A 15986-nucleotide genomic window follows, 5' to 3' on the forward strand; every position below is an offset into this window, starting at 1 on the left:
CGGTGAGTGTAGATTTTTTTTGCAGTAAAATGCTGGTTATACTTGACGGCACCAACAATAAGCTAGTAACAAAATAGCAGATTTGTCACTCTGAGGACATTCTGTAGTTTTTACTCAACTAAATAAACTAAATAAATTCTTCTTTGCTAGCTAACAGGAATCAGATGTCTGTTACTGAATTTATGGTTTAATATTTGATTAATATTCATTTATTTATAGTGATCTTGAAGTATGTAAAGTATTTATGTAACCTGTTGTGTGCTGTCAGTCTTAAAAATGACTTCTTATACTAGTAATGGGCTCAACAGCTATGGTTTTGAATGTTTTACATGTGCATCATGAAAATAAAACTTCAATTGATGAGTATTTCAAGTGGCACCAATTTATATTTTTCATGAACTCACATGTGCATGAAAGATTACATTGTTCACTAACATGTCAGATGAATATAAAAACAAACTGTTCAGTCAAGTCATTGATGTGGGTTGTTCTCCATCACAGTGGGAGTAGATGTAAGCCTTTCTTCTTCATCATTCTTAATTCATTAATGACATTTTGCAAAATGCATCTTTAAAGAACAATTATAACATCAAATTATGTAGAATATATCAAGCAGAAAACAGTAAACAGTATGGAGATTGTGTAAAAGCATATTCTTTTTACAAATTGATATAAATACACAACATAGAAAAAATGTAATAGCTATTTGCTGATCATGAGGTCAAGCATAAAACGGCACCTTATGTGAGAGAAGAAACCCTAACAAATACACACATGCAACAAGAACAAGTACATCTAAATGCAAACCACCACCAAAGAGCTGCCTGCAGGAATGACAGAAACACAGTTTATTGTGTCTTTAGGAAAAAAAAAGAAAAACAAAAGTGGGAGAAAATGGGATGTGATCCAATAAAAATTCTCCCCAAAAAATAAAAAACCTTGACAAGCTCCTGAGACTTTTGTCATACGCATAACAGTTCAAGTGAAAAAGCTCATCCAAGTCTGCACTCCAGAGCGTAGTAATGGTTATTTCACAAGTGCCGCGTCGATCACCGAGTGTCGTGCTGCTAAGAGCTCTCAAACAGCTTTGCGGTGGTACTCTGGGGGTGCGACCTCGTAGTCAGTGGCACTGAAGAGGGTGGCAGAATTCTTTACCAGGTATCTGAGGAAAAAGCGCAAAATATCGTTACTGTGGAGCATGATGGAAATGGTTGCTGCTGATAGATAAAACAAGTTTATGGCTTTGCAGTGGTCATTTTCAGCTTATTAACCAAATCTCTACAAAGATAAGATAGGACGGGGTGTCGAGCTGCCAAAACAAACTGTCAAGTGTCTTGTGTAGTTGGATGTTGAGTAACATTTGTCTGGATGGACATTAAAAAAACAAAGATATGATCTTTACAGGAAATTATACATCATTTGGACGAACTCAAAGTAACCCACATAGAGTTCTTTTTCTCAGTTTAATACAGAATGACAAAGGAAATGACTGTACAGCAAGCTGATGAAAGAGAATAAAGACTCAGTTTCTCATATGTCCTTTAATAAATGCAAAACATCTACAAGAAATTACATGTTTAATTTATGAACAGATCTATTATCAGCATGGGGGAGAAAAAGATGAAAAAGTATGAACCCGTATTAAAATGCAAACATATCAATAATGCAAAAAAGAGAAAGTCCAAGTCTATGCTCTTTCTGAATGTCATGTTATGTAATCCTTAGACCACCTGAGAGCATCTGCAGTACTACTGAGATGTATGTTCATTTTTTAAACATGCATTTAATCTAAAATGCTCAAACACTTGCTCTATCTGTCATAATTGGTTGCAACATGAAGAGTCACTATGAGCAAAAAAAAAAAAAATCAATGTCATGGCTGATGTTTTAACTTTTTGCTACAAGCCTGGCTGCACTAATTTTAAAGTAGTTGGAACGGGATGTTTGAGAAGCAGCCAAACATGACATGGAGTCTCTGGTGGTGTACCGGGAGGTGAAAGCTTACTTGAGGAAATCTTGGAGGTAACTGAGCAGCAAAGCCAGACTTTTCTCATCAAGTAAAGTGTAAGCCAGCATGGCTCCGATGCGAACTGTTGATGGAGGGAAAAATATATGAGGAGTAAAGCAGAGAAACACCACAGGCTGAAGAATATTTACTTAGTTTTATATACTATAGGAAAGTTAATTCCTCATGAAAGAAAATTACTACTACTTCATATACTGCCATATAAATCAAGAAATTGAGCTCATAAACTTTTGTAAACAACTCGTATAATATTGTCAAGACAGTAAAGCTGCTGAACTCTAAATAATACTCTAAAAAATCTTTATGTGATATTATATAAAACCTGATCCACATCAAATCTTTTCACTTGTATGAATAGATGTAACTTACAAGAGATAAGAAATATAATTAACAGGAGCTTTTTACATCTGCAACATGTTTTCCTGATTTATGTTTGCCTGAAGAATTAAGAATTAAAAACAATGAACAAGCTGCTAGCAGTTTATTTACACCATGTACCCCCGGACGTTACTTACTTGCTTGAATACTAAAGAAATCTTAAAAAAAAGAAAAAAAAGAAAAAAAAAAGAAATGATTTTCCAACAAACTAAAGGAATTCAAGTAGTCTGAGGCACATCTGTGGCTCATTTTCTCACATTTAAAGGTCATACCTCATCATGATTGTGATCAAATTCCCAATTTTTTTCTTTTGCAAATTAAATGCACTTCTCTGTATTCTTGGTTAAATAAAACATACAGCAACAACTTTACCTGATGGCACGATATACACTCACAGCCACTATTAGGTCCACCCTGCTAGTACCAAGTTGGACACACTTTTGCCTTCAGAACTGCCTTAATTCTTTGTGTATTTTATTCAACAAGGTGTTGGAAACATTCCTCAGAGATTTTGCTCCATATGGACATGACAGCATCACACAAGTGCTGCGGATGTGTAGGCTGCACATCCATGATGAGAATCTCCTGTTCCACCACATCCCAGAGCTGCTCTGTCTGTTGGATGGAGATCTGGTGACTGCTGGAGGCTGCTGGAGTAGAGTCATGTTCAAGGAACGACTTTGAGATGATTTAAAATTTGTGACATTGTGCATTATCTATTCATGTTGTTTGTACAGTTCTGACCCTACCATCTGAATGTTGTAGTGACAACGGAGACTCAGACCAGACAACATTTTTCCAATCTTATATTGTCCAATTTTAGCGAGCCTGTATAAACTGTAGCCTCAGTTTCCTGTTCTTAGCTGACAGGAGTGGCAGCCAGGGTGGTGCACTGTAGCTGTGGCCCTTGTTTAAGGTGTGATGTCTTGTACACTCAGTTATTTGAGTTACTGTTGCTTTTCTGTCACCTCTAACCAGTCTACTCATTCTCCTCTGACATCAACAAGACATTTTGGTCCAAACAACTGCCGCTCACTGGATATTTCCTCCTTGTCAGACCATTCTCTGTAAATGCTAGAGATGGATCTGTGTGAAAATCCCAGTAAATTTCCAAGTCTGGGATTAATAAAGTACGTCTGATAGGTCTGATCAGCAGTTTCTGAAATACTCAGACCATCTCATCTCTCATACTCATCTGCCACCAATAACCATGCTACGTTCAAAATTGCTTAAATCCTCCTAAGTTTGAACTATGTCATATTAATCATGTCTACATACCTAAATGCACTGAGCTGCAGCCATGTGATTGGCTGGTTCGCTATTTGTATTAACAAGCAGCTGAACAGGTGGAAACAATAAAGTGGCTGGTGAGTGTATATTTTCATGGTATAAAGTGTTTAACTGCACAGCTCTAGTTCATGTCTTTTAAGCAGTTATACATCTGTATCTGTCATTTCACAGACAGCTGTGATTATGAGCCTAATTTTATGTTTTTTCAAAGCAAGATAAACATACGACTTAGAAATCATGAGACACTTAGTGACATTTTGATTTTGATATCTCATTCTATCAACTCCATTTTTAAATCTAGAAACATAACAAGAGTGCACATGGATGTATTATGAAACAAGATTAAAGGCTTAGAAATCTATGTTGAGTCATAGTTTTTAGAATCATGGAGAGAAATCTCTTTCAACCTGACTACATCAATACTGCAGATAAGGCTTAACCCATGATTTGAGCATAAAGTTTTAGCTGAACTGCCAGCCAATTCTTGGCGTAGCATAGCCCAACATGGCATGGTTGTTGGTGCCAGACGGGCTGGTCTGAGTATTTCAGATACTGCTGGTTTACTGGGATACTGGGGGGAAAAAGAATATCTAGTGATCAGCAGTTGTGTGGATGAAAATGTGTCTTTAATGTCAGAGAAGAATGGGCAGGCTGGTTTCCAAGAGGATAGAAAGGCAACAGTAATTCAGATAACCACTCCTTACAACCATGATATGCAGAATACCGTCTCTGAACACGTCTCACAACATGTCAGACCTTACAACAGATGGGCTACAGCATCAGAAGACCACAGCGGGTGCCTGTCCTGTTAGTTAAGAATAGGAAACTCAGGCGACAATTCACACAGACTGACTTAAATTAAACTTCACTAATTAAATTCACTAAATCAGAAAAACATTACCTGGTCTGATGAGTGTAGATTTCAGCTGCAACATTCAGGTGATTAGAATTTGGCATAAACATCATAAAAACATGGATCCATCCTGCCTTGGTTCAGGATGGTGGTGGTGTAATAAGAAGGATATTTTACTGGCATTCTCTGGGCCCCTTAATACCAAGTGAGCATGGTTTTAACACCACAGCCTACTTGAGTATTGTTGCTGACCATGTCCAACCCAATGTGACTACAGTGTACCCATCTTCTGAGCAGGATAATGCACCATGTCACAAAGCTCAAATCATCTCAAACTGATTTCATCTTGAACATGACAAGTTCACTGTTCTCCAATGACCTCCACAGCCACCAGATCTCAATCCAATAGAGCACTTCATGGATGCGCAGCTGCAAGGTTCAGTTCACTTGTGTGTGAATAAGCTGCACGCAATGTTCATCACTATGTGTGTTTCAGTGTTCTTCACAGGCTCCTACCAAATAGACGCAGCAGGTGTGGAGCTCCATACACCTGAGACATTGGCAAGTCCGGGTGTTCAGCCAGGATCTCCGCATACTGTGGCCTCTCAAACTTATAAAGAAGCTGAGTGCCCAGCATGACATTGAAGTACTCCCGAATCCCTGCAACCACTTCATTTACTGCATACTCCCTAAGTGAACAAAATCACATGTACAGATATAACAACCCGTTTATGATACATTAACCAATGATAATGACATCTTTGGGCTTATTTTGCCCTATGTTGCAGTAATGAGCACAAAACAAGAAAAAATGGTTGCTTTTGCGACAGAAAATCAGTGAAATACTTTGATGATGGGAATTTATTTTAAATAATTTAAGAAAATGGCAGGTGCTAAACTCCAACAAAATGAATAAGTTCTCTTGCTCTTAAGAGAGCAGCCAAAAGAAGAACTTTCCGTCTGTGTATTCTGACTGCATAACCACATACAACACAACTTCAGATGAAGTTGTTTAAGCTTTTTTACTGAAACTGATAAAACCAAAAGAAATTCTAGAAGTCAGAGAAAAGACCTCCACTCCCACTGATGATGACAGCTATTTTTTTTTCTGTAAATGGGTCATAACACAGAGATTACTTTAGTTATGGTCATTTAAATTCCAAAGGGTGTGTAATTACAGCTGAGGCATTAGCAGGGCTGCATGGTGTGCATAAGCAACCCTTTCCTGGTAAATGGCACAAAAGCATGTCAAAATTGCCTATAATTCCTCTTAGAGTAGGAAAATGCATTCACTAGTGTGGAAAACACATTATGTGACAGGTGGTATGATGAGGTTGACACTACAGTGAAGCTGAACATTATGATGACAGGATAACTGGTGTTTCTTTAAACCAACATAAAATGAACATCACACAGTTTCTTCTTACTTGTTGTCAGAGTTTCCTTTTGATTTCTTGTAGTTTGCATATTCCTCCAAAACCATTTCAACATTCTTCTTGGCAGGCAGATGAAATAACTGGAAACAAGAGAAAACTACAAGGGTCATTTTTATATATGACAGTCTAATTTCATTAGTAAATGAACTGATATATTTACTGTCAGTGTCACATTGTAAAACTTAGACACTGTGTACTCTTCTGACTTTGTACATTTATTTTATAGTTAATACACATGGAGCTTTTCCTGATGGAATTAGTCACATTTTTTGTTCTATATCGTCTCAACTTGTCTCAAGAGTTTTTTGTTTATTATTCTGCACACATAAAACCTTACTGCAATGCGCATGGTCACCTGCTTCCAGACTTTTCTTTTTGTTGTTATTCATTAATAGAAATGAACACAATAAAGATAAAAAAGAATGGAAAAAGAGAAAAATTTAACAAAAGTAACAAAACCTGAACAGTCAGTAGGTCAGTTAGGGTGGGGTATAGTTGTTGAAAACAGTAATTATGTGAAATCAATCTGAAAGATGCCTCAAAGTGAATGCAATTTTTCTTTCACATAAATATCGTGCACCACGTTAATCCAGTCTTCATTTGTAGGAATGAGACATTCATTTCATTGAAGCTCTTTCTTACTGGCTAGCAAAACACTGAAAAAATATTTATTGGCAATCCATTTCACTGTATGTGGCCTCAGTATAAAGTGACAAAAGAAATGGGAATTGTTACCTTCAGTACTTTCACATTATTGTCCATACTCCAACCCAATACTGCTGAATTAATGGGCCAGACAGTCATAGAACAATTACTGGCAATTTGTTTGCCAGCGGATCTCCAGCACATTAACTTTCTGTGGAAATTTGTTTTGAGAAGGTGTTTGTAAAAATCTCATCAAATTCTTTCATCCAAAATGTCTTCATTACAGAGACAAAGCACTTTCCCAACTTATCTCTGAGTTTTAAGGTGCAATAATTTATAAAATCATGGTAGTAATTAGTTTGTACTGAGAAGATTTAAACCGTGCATTTATGGTTTTTTTTTTGTTTGTTTTTTTGCATTAACTTTATAATCATTTTGGAGTAAGTTGTAGTGTGTTAGAACACTTTTACACACTTCAGAAAAGCCCCTTTAAAAACATGTAGGGCCTGATTTAGTAAAGGTTTGCGTGTGTAAAAACTTGATAGCACATGCAAAAAAATGTTGCAGTTGATTTACTAACTGGGCGCACTGAGGCTTGGGTCTGTTAAATAGACAAAATAATGCACACAATCGATTTAGTGCTTTGCCCTTGCTGAATATGCAATATGGGCGCTTCTGCCAGAAATTGCAAAATATCTGGAGAAGCAGATGCAAACAGATCAATGTAGCACAAGCAATGTGATTTAACAAACATTGCAGTTGTTGTTGCGAGGAGGCATTGACACTACGAAAGATGACGGAGAGAACGCATCTTTTCTGATCGTGTAAATATTTTGGAATGCCAAAGGCAACGATTATTGAAACATATGGCTATGTTGAATTATATGTTATGCAGGATGAGCTGTTGCTGCTGCACTCTGAGTCTGCTGGCATTGAGAGCCCACGCTACCGCCTATTCCCCATTGTCAACTCCTCTCTTAAGGCATTAATGTCCACCGCCAGCCCAGATACAGCCCTGACCAACTGCCGAGTGTGTACTGCAATGCGCCCTCATTAGCACACAAAGCGCTAAACTCTTGTGTAATAAAAGGTGCCACACACACACTCAACCCCATAATATATCTTGGGTTGAACGTTTTATTTCGTCAATAAAAACGACTGTTTTGTCTTATACCTGTCTCTGCAATCAGCTCTAGTGCGTCATACCCGGTATTCCAGTCATCTGCTCCTCACAGTAAGTGAGCTGCACTAGTTGCTAAATATTGGTCAGAGGCATCTCCTGTACCACCCTCACCTGTCTTGTTTGCAGAGGTTTTATTATAAGCAGTTTGTTTAGAAACTTTGTCTTATATCTTGTCACCTCCGCTTAAACTCATCTGGTGTTCTCTGGTTTTGCCAACTGCATTTACTGTTTAGCAAATATTCTTCCATGTTGAAGTCATTCTGGTGATGTTTAGATTTCTTTGCTGGAGCTCAGCAATATTTTCTGTACCTCATCCACTAATATCTATATCTCCATCATATCGAATTTCGTTTTGCATTTGCAACCTTCCTGCTTCTAAACTCTCTATGGCAGGGGTGGCTAACGTCGGTCCTCAAGAGCCACAATCCTGCAGGTTTTCCATGCATCCCTGCACCGACACACCTGACTTAAACTAATGAGTCACTGTGCAGATCATTATAGGCTGTTGAATCCATTTAATTTTAGTCAGGTGTGTTGGTGCAGGGATGCATGGAAAACCTGCAGGATTGTGGCTCTCGAGGACCGACGTTGGCCACCCCTGCTCTATGGCAACACCACAATGCACACTAAATCCTCATTTGAAAACTGCTGTTTGGTCCTGTTATCAATTGCGCCATCATCCTTAGTTGATCACCGGCAAATCATAAACAAAAAACACGTGCAATCTATTTGCGTGCGCAGACAATTTTGCGATCTTTATCAGGAATCTTAGTAAATCAAAGCCTTACAGTGACATTCTCCTATCTTCACTGATGACTGGCATAAGTCACTAAGTTGAACAGTGAGGTTTGTTATAATAAAGCGTCAACCCAATTAAAACCCTTCTTCAGTCATGCTAACGTTAAAATATTAGAACAAACTCCTAACATAAAATAGCTGCCATGTCAACCAGTCAAGGCACTGCTAAATAAATTACCAGTGTAAATATTTTAGTCCCATGAGCTTCTGCACCACTGAACCAGAAACTATTTACTGTCAAAAGGACTAATCTCTCCAATTCACTGCTGTGAAATAAAATTTATGATCTGCAATGCTTGTCAGCCGACAGTGGACATTTAACAGAATTGTTTGCCAACCACAATGCGAAGAAGAAACCACCCCATACTCTCAGACCCAGTGGGTTTCATTTTGACTTGAGCATTGATGCCAGTCAAACCAAAACTAAAGAGGAGATTGAAAGTCCTGATTATGTGAGAGTGCTAGTAACATTACAGTTATCCTATAATGGTATACATGATAATATTCCCTGAAACCTCTGTTCCTTATAAAGCTCATCTTATTTCTCTAATTTTAGCCTCAACTCCTCACATCTCTACCCTTCTGCTAGTCACTCTGGAATTACCCAAAAAAACATTTTGAAGGACGTCTCAAAAAAGGAGGAGGCTTCTCAGAGAAGCTATAAACTAGGATGCATTAGTGTATCTTTGCAGAAGCTTGTTTGGCACATCCAATATCAAAAGGCAGCATGCAATGTTAATCTTAGAGTTTAAAATGAATTAAAAGTAAATATCTCATTTGTTAAGCATGGATCTGTCAAAAGTAACTAAATAAAATGTTAAGTTACAACAAAAAAATGCTTAGATGAATCTGTTGTTTCATGCATCATATTTAGTTGCCGAGTTAAAATAACACACTGAAGCAAGAATGTCTTGCTTTGTTAAACGCCTCTCACCTCACTTCCTCTCCTCTCATATTTGTCCACAACTCCACAACTGTGTGGAGAAATCTAGTGTGTACAAACTGGGAAATAAGATCTTGTGTGTCTGCACTGAAGCCTGGTAGATATCTCAGCTGACTGTGGACGAGGGAATGAGTGACAAAGTCAAATCACAAAATCAGAATAATCAGGATTAATTCCAAAGAAACGTACAATTAATCGTGACTAAAATTTAATTGCTTGGCAGCACTAAGATGTTTCCATTACTCGGTTTATTAGATTTAATAGGCTTTTAACCCATTAAAATCCTGCAATTTTTCTCCTAAAATGTGTTTTTTAGAATAAACACATGTAATGGACCAACTATATTACTGGACCATTGCTGATATAACAGGACTGCTTATGTTTCAGTATCATCTGCTACTGGGGTAAAGTGTGGCTTAAAAGGTTAACACGCATTTGCTACTGGTCTGAAAAAAAGTAATTACTGAATTTACAGTTATAATTGTAGCCTCGAGTAGTATACATCATTCAAATATTAAGAACCTTAGCTTTCCAATGGTGTATAACGTGTAGATACTTGGAATGCAGACTGAGGAAAATGCATGTTTATTTGTCATGTCTGGAACAGACAGGTTAAGATACAGATACTTTATTTAAAGGAGCCCACCTTTTTTACTCCACAACTCATCAGAAGTAAAATGAAATGCTGAAACCTGTCACTGCTCATGTGAGTCATTGTTTTCTTTTTTATTCCCACCTGTTTCTGTCGTGTGATGAGGTCCCAGTCATCCACCAGCCAGGGTTTTAACTCCTCAGGGATTTTAACTTTAACCTCCACACGGTTGGTAAACATCTCCTCCTAGACACAAACACGTGTTTTACTGGTATGACAACAGGTTTGAGCAGAATACAATGAAAGTGTTTAAGACAACTGTGTTGACATATCTTTTCCTTCTCTGAAGCAAAGAGAGACATTTTTACACCTAAGCTGAAATATAGGCATAGAAAATAATCTGAATTCTACCTATTGTGGTGATAGTCACGTTTACACATGAATCATTTCTCTGTGGGCTGGATAAAATGACAAAAGATAAGAACTGTACAGAAATTTCACTGTCTCTTGGTCACATTAACGGCTATCTTCATCTTAAAATTTGACTCCCATTCTTCCTATAAAGAAGGTCAGCTGGTAGTTTTATAAAAGGACCTTCAGTCTCATTACCAGATGTGGTTTCAGCAGAAAACCGTAAAAAAAAAAAAAACTCAGCGATGGAACGCCTGATTAAAACCAAATCTTTCAACAGCTTCACACAACTAGAAAACCTCATGAAATGAACAGTTTAAGTTATATAATCAGAAGGATTTGTTTTCATGTGTCTCCATAGAGCAGAAGCAGGCATCACCAGACCTCTCACACCCAGTATAAGAGGTCTGTGCCCTGGTATATTCCCACACAGGAGTTAACAGTAAGGGATAAGGTGATATAAAAGGACACAAGACAGTTATCTTACACTGATCTGTAAAGTCAAATAAAGCAGTTTCATGAAAATACAAGCTCCAGTTAGGTTGGATAAATTGCTCTGTTTTTTATAGGGGCAAAATTAATTGCCCTGGTATAGAGTGACCAGGACAGCCACAGGAGACAGGAAAAAAAGTCATGTCTTTCACCAGGACATTGAAAATCAGGCTACCAAAAATGACAAAAAAAGGAGAAGGAGAGAAATGAGGTCAGAAGAAGCTGCTTCCTTGTTTCTTTAAGAAGAGGTGAGCAGCACACCTGAACAAACGCAGTGGACATCAGTAGAAACCGTCTCACTTAGGCTGCTCGTTAGGCTTCATTTAAGGACAACACAGATTACTATTAAAAATTCAAAGAAGTAAGTAATTTATGTTGTCCCTAAATGAAGCCTTACGTAATAACTATCCAAAATTCCAAGTGGGACTGCACAGTGTTGGGGTGGTTAGCATGCGGCCTCAATAAGGTTCCTTGTTCGAGCCGGGCAGTTCTGTGTGGAGTTTGCATGTTCTCCCTGAGAAAGCATGGGTTCTCTCCGAGTACTCAGGCTTACTCCCACAGTCCAAAGACATGCATGTTAGGTTGAATGGTCACTCTAAATTCTGCCTGGGAGTGAGTGTGAGCGGTTATTTGTTTCTCTGTGTTGGCCCTACATTGGACTGGAAAGCTGTATGAGTGTGCCCTGCTTCTTCATGATATGCTCTCCTGCGACCTTACATTGGAATAAGCAGGTAAAAAAAACATGGATGGATGGATGGATGCCGCCAATCGTTTGATACTAAGATGTTCACAGACCTTGGTGTAAAACCAGTTCAGCTTCGTATAGATTTTATTAATTTTAGCCCCTTCCCAGCGATTGATCATGACTGATTTAGTATCAATGGATCCCCTGTAATCTCAGGATTGTGAAGATGCCACTGACATCTGAAAAACTGAATTCAACAGACCTCAAAAACCGTAATGTTGTTGCCAACTGTGAGTTAAAATTGGTGAAATGAAACAGAGGAGAATATTCTAACTTTAAGGCCATAATTAATGATGAATAAGGCAAGAGTCTGATTATTTTATGACCTACTGCTGGTGCACTCGAGTCTGATTTAATGATTTATAAAAACTATATGATTTTGAAAAAGGGCCTGTCTAATAACTATTTCTTAATTCATTCTCTGTATCGCTTTGTCCATTACGGGCTGATGATCTTTTTTTTTCTGCAAATAAAAATAAAGATGAGCGAGGTCTGACCATTTGACTTTAATTATGCTGTTTTTTAATCCAGGTGAGAGCGACAGGGAGTTTAAAATTACAACATACATAAAGGATAATACATACACTCTCCACAGTGGGATCAACCCGAGCCCTCTTCTTCCGCGGTCCCTGGGGCATTTCCCCACTGCTGGTGCCTTCACCCGGCCCTGGGGCTGAACAACACACCAATCACAACAAATCAACTTCGTGGGAGTGAAAATTAGTCATTTTGATCATTAAATTTCTGTAAACTCAATCTGGAATTCGTTTACAGCCTTTTTTTGCATTGCACAGATTCATAAGATATACAACATGAAAGTGCTGGCGGGCTATAGCATGAACAGATAAACAACTTCTGCAATGTCAGTTTCAGTGTGCCTCCAAATTTACTTAATAAAACAAATTACATTTGAAAGACTGCATCATTTTTATTATGCATCTAATTAACATGAGTAATATTATCTGACAAAAAAAATCCTAATCTAATTAGAAAACTGATAACTGTAGCTGTGACATCCATACAACATGCAGATTTAAATAAGATCAGCTATCTGTGCTACTATAGATATTTTGGGATTTTCTGAAATAGCCCTTAAACAATTTTTATAATAAAATAGGACTGTTTGACTAAAACATGCTGCTCACACATTTTTTACTTACTCTTCTGTTTTGCCTTTTTAACTTTCCTAGAAGAAAAAAATAAATAAAAAAGATGACATTTTATGATGATATCAAACATATGTGATCTCAAGTATGAAGGCTGCAGTTAACTCAGACACATCAGTGTCATTCAGTTCAATGTAATGTTTGAAAAGTAATGAGCATTTTAGAAAAGAGTCATTTTTCATAGATTAAAAAGATGCATTTAAATAAGACAAAAATTTCATCTATTTATCCAGAAATCAATCCAAAATTTCAGTTTTGCTTTTCCACAGCCAAGAAGCCACCATGAATTCACATCACTACATCACTTTAAACAAAAAACCTTTTCAATATATCATCTAAACTTCACGCTTGTATTCTTAATATCCGTAGAGCATCCCTCCGTTCACAGTATTTGTTCTTCTTAGATATGATGTGAACTATACTTTCTACTCTGTTCACAAGACATCAACTTAGATATAATCGTCATCAACGCAGAGAGGGCTCGCGCCTCATCAGGATAGAAAGAACCAGATCAGCGTGTACCGGACAGAAGAAGATAATGCAGACAGGTGATGATTTATTAATGGGAACTGTTTGCGCGCATGCTGAGACCTTCATTTCTTTGTGCTATAAATGATGTGTCAGAGATTTTTCCAGCCTTTCTACCAGAAATGCTGAACTGCTTTTTCTTAACAGTGACTGACAGCGTTGCTCCATACGGCGCAACAGACAGACTGCTAAAAATCAAAATATTAAACATCAGAAGAATGCTGAGATCTTTGATTGCTTCATGTTCAAGATCAGTTTTCTTATAGTTCTCTGTTGGATTTAGCAGAAGATATGTCAAAGTGCTGTTTGGACTTGTTAGTCACCATAAACCTGCTCACATCACCTGTTCAAAAATGGTGAAACACTGGCACGAGCTCTTTGCTTCGCCACTGTGGCTGAAGTTGGTGCTTTGGTGGCTGATAGGGAAAAACTGGTTCTTAGTTCAGCACTGGCTCTGAACCAGGACTGGTACTAGTGTGTTAACAAATGGGTGACAGACAGTGCCAGAGGTATGTGAACTTTTACTGTCAGTGAATTGATGAAATATTATCCTTTCTTTAAAGTGGACACATCTCTTTATAACACAAATGTTTTATAATAGTTTGATCTGAGCATCATTCTTTGTTTTGTTTTATCTTTAGAAAGTTGTGGGCAAACACCAATTTTTTTGGGGAGAATTCTGCAATGGACACTGTTGTTGTTCAGAATTCTTTTGATGGTGGACTTTTCAACATTACCACAAACCAGCGTTGCTTTAGTTACTTAGAATTTATGAAGCACGATATTACATTCCTCGTTCCTGGAGAGATATTTGCTGATCAGTTGTGGGCAACAATCCATGATCTATGAAAATGTGGATTGATGGTGGCCAAACTCTACGGAGATAGATTTGCATCAAAAACTCTCTTTTAGAAGTCCTCAATGATCTTTTTCAGTTTTGCAGAGTATGAAATAGGATGCTAATCGAATCTGACTGTCATCCCATTTTAGTGAAAACACCTAAACTTATCAATAATTCTGGAGATTCATATATTTTATGAACTGAATATCAAATTAAAGAACAACAACAAAAAAGTATATTACTTCTTTCTCATTTGCTTCTCTGGATTCTCATGACCTTCTTTTAAGTAGAAAACAAGGCTTTGAACAACAGAACAAAAGACAATAAATGGAAGAACACTTACAGATCCACATTTTTTTGCTGCACAGCAGCAATCTTCTTGCTTGGTGCTAAACCCCTCATCTTTCCCTCAACATAGTGATCCCTGGAGAAGAACAACAAGTGTGAGCATCATTGCATGAATCAACATACACTGCTTTAACAAAGCAGGCTATGTTTCAACATGTTTCAACAACAAAACAAACCAAAAAATAAAACCATAAGTTCTTTTTTTAATAGTGGCTGATGTCTAGTTAAGGAAAATGGGCATATCAGTGCACAAAAGAGAAACTCACTGATTGGCCTTTTGAAGCTCTCGTTGTTTTGCAAGGTTGCTGTCCACATATTTAAGAACTCTGCTTTCAGGAACCCATTCATCCCAGCTGCAAAAGAAACGTGTCAAACCTTGAAACACCATCGTATTTATTCACACCACAAACACGATTCTAAACTTAACAAATGCATGTGGACACAACAGGAGAAATGAAGTCAGAAAAAGGAGAATTCAAACACATATCAACAAGACCAGGCTCCTCACTTTTTGTTCCATCCGCTGTAGTGAATGAAGTATTTAATTTGCTTATCCTTAATGTTGATCTTGACACACTGTAAAACATAAAACCACAGAGGCCTGCTCAGTCGTCGGCATGCTCCCCCCAACTAATGAATTGTTCAAAACGGACAGAAACAGAAGCAGTAGAGACAAACCTTTGCTTCATAGAGCAGTGGCCCATGAAAGCACAGGACTCTTTCACCTGCGAGGAGGAAAACTAATGTTAGAAGGATTACTTACATATATACTGTTGAAAGACTACTATGAAAGTCCTCAATTACATTTTAAATAAATATATTTTTCACATCGACAATTAATTTAGTCAGGTTTGGCTAATACGTGGTAAGCTAGCCAACCGTTAGCTTGCTATTTACTGCACATCTTTTAGACGGTTCATTTAACGAGCTTAAGACCAATTTCGTGTCTTTTTAAAGATACTTTACTCAAACTGTCACACAAAGAGCATACAACAAAGCCCCTTTCTTTCTCCCTGGAAAACATAATTGTCGAGCAACAGCAGAAACGTCAACAAAAAACAACAACAAACCCGCCCCCTACCAGATGTTAACAGCCATCCTCTCTGATAATTTCACTACCAACCTTCTTGAAATTTAGGTTTAGGGTCCTGTTTTGGCGCCATTCACAGATTCAACAGATCGGACCTCTGAATGATCAAATTCGTGCATTGCCAGAGTCCATTTCTTCCAGGTACAAACACCTCCGACATTTGGAGCCAAGGCTGGGGAGAAGCCGAGAGTGGCCTGACTGCTGCGGAGGATCATGTGACC

The 15986-nt window shown here is 37.8% G+C and overlaps 1 protein-coding gene across 1 annotated transcript; it reads right to left on the reverse strand.

Moving 5' to 3' along the window:
- Nucleotides 1–927: 927 nt before the first annotated feature.
- Nucleotides 928–15986, reverse strand: LOC121628153 (mortality factor 4-like protein 1). Its single transcript, XM_041967119.1, has 12 exons — nucleotides 15799–15986; nucleotides 15354–15400; nucleotides 15184–15251; nucleotides 14942–15028; nucleotides 14671–14751; nucleotides 12953–12978; nucleotides 12377–12465; nucleotides 10289–10390; nucleotides 5975–6063; nucleotides 5064–5236; nucleotides 2006–2090; nucleotides 928–1162 (listed from the first exon to the last, which is right to left on the reverse strand). Exons 1-12 carry the CDS (start codon nucleotides 15836–15838, stop codon nucleotides 1078–1080), a joined length of 972 nt encoding a protein of 323 aa, XP_041823053.1. The 5' UTR covers nucleotides 15839–15986; the 3' UTR covers nucleotides 928–1077.

Source organism: Melanotaenia boesemani, chromosome 1 (assembly GCF_017639745.1).
Source record: "Melanotaenia boesemani isolate fMelBoe1 chromosome 1, fMelBoe1.pri, whole genome shotgun sequence".
NCBI lineage: Eukaryota > Metazoa > Chordata > Actinopteri > Atheriniformes > Melanotaeniidae > Melanotaenia > Melanotaenia boesemani.

Excerpts from the sequence above, each read along its gene's own strand:
- LOC121628153 (XM_041967119.1), bottom strand. The coding sequence starts at position 15,838 with ATGGCGCCAAAACAGGACCCTAAACCTAAATTTCAAGAAG. Across the intron at positions 12,979-14,670 it reads CAGCAAAAAAATGTGGATCT|GAAAGTTAAAAAGGCAAAAC; the intron begins GTAAGTGTTCTT and ends TTTTTCTTCTAG. Across the intron at positions 5,237-5,974 it reads AAAGGAAACTCTGACAACAA|GGAGTATGCAGTAAATGAAG; the intron begins GTAAGAAGAAAC and ends TTGTTCACTTAG.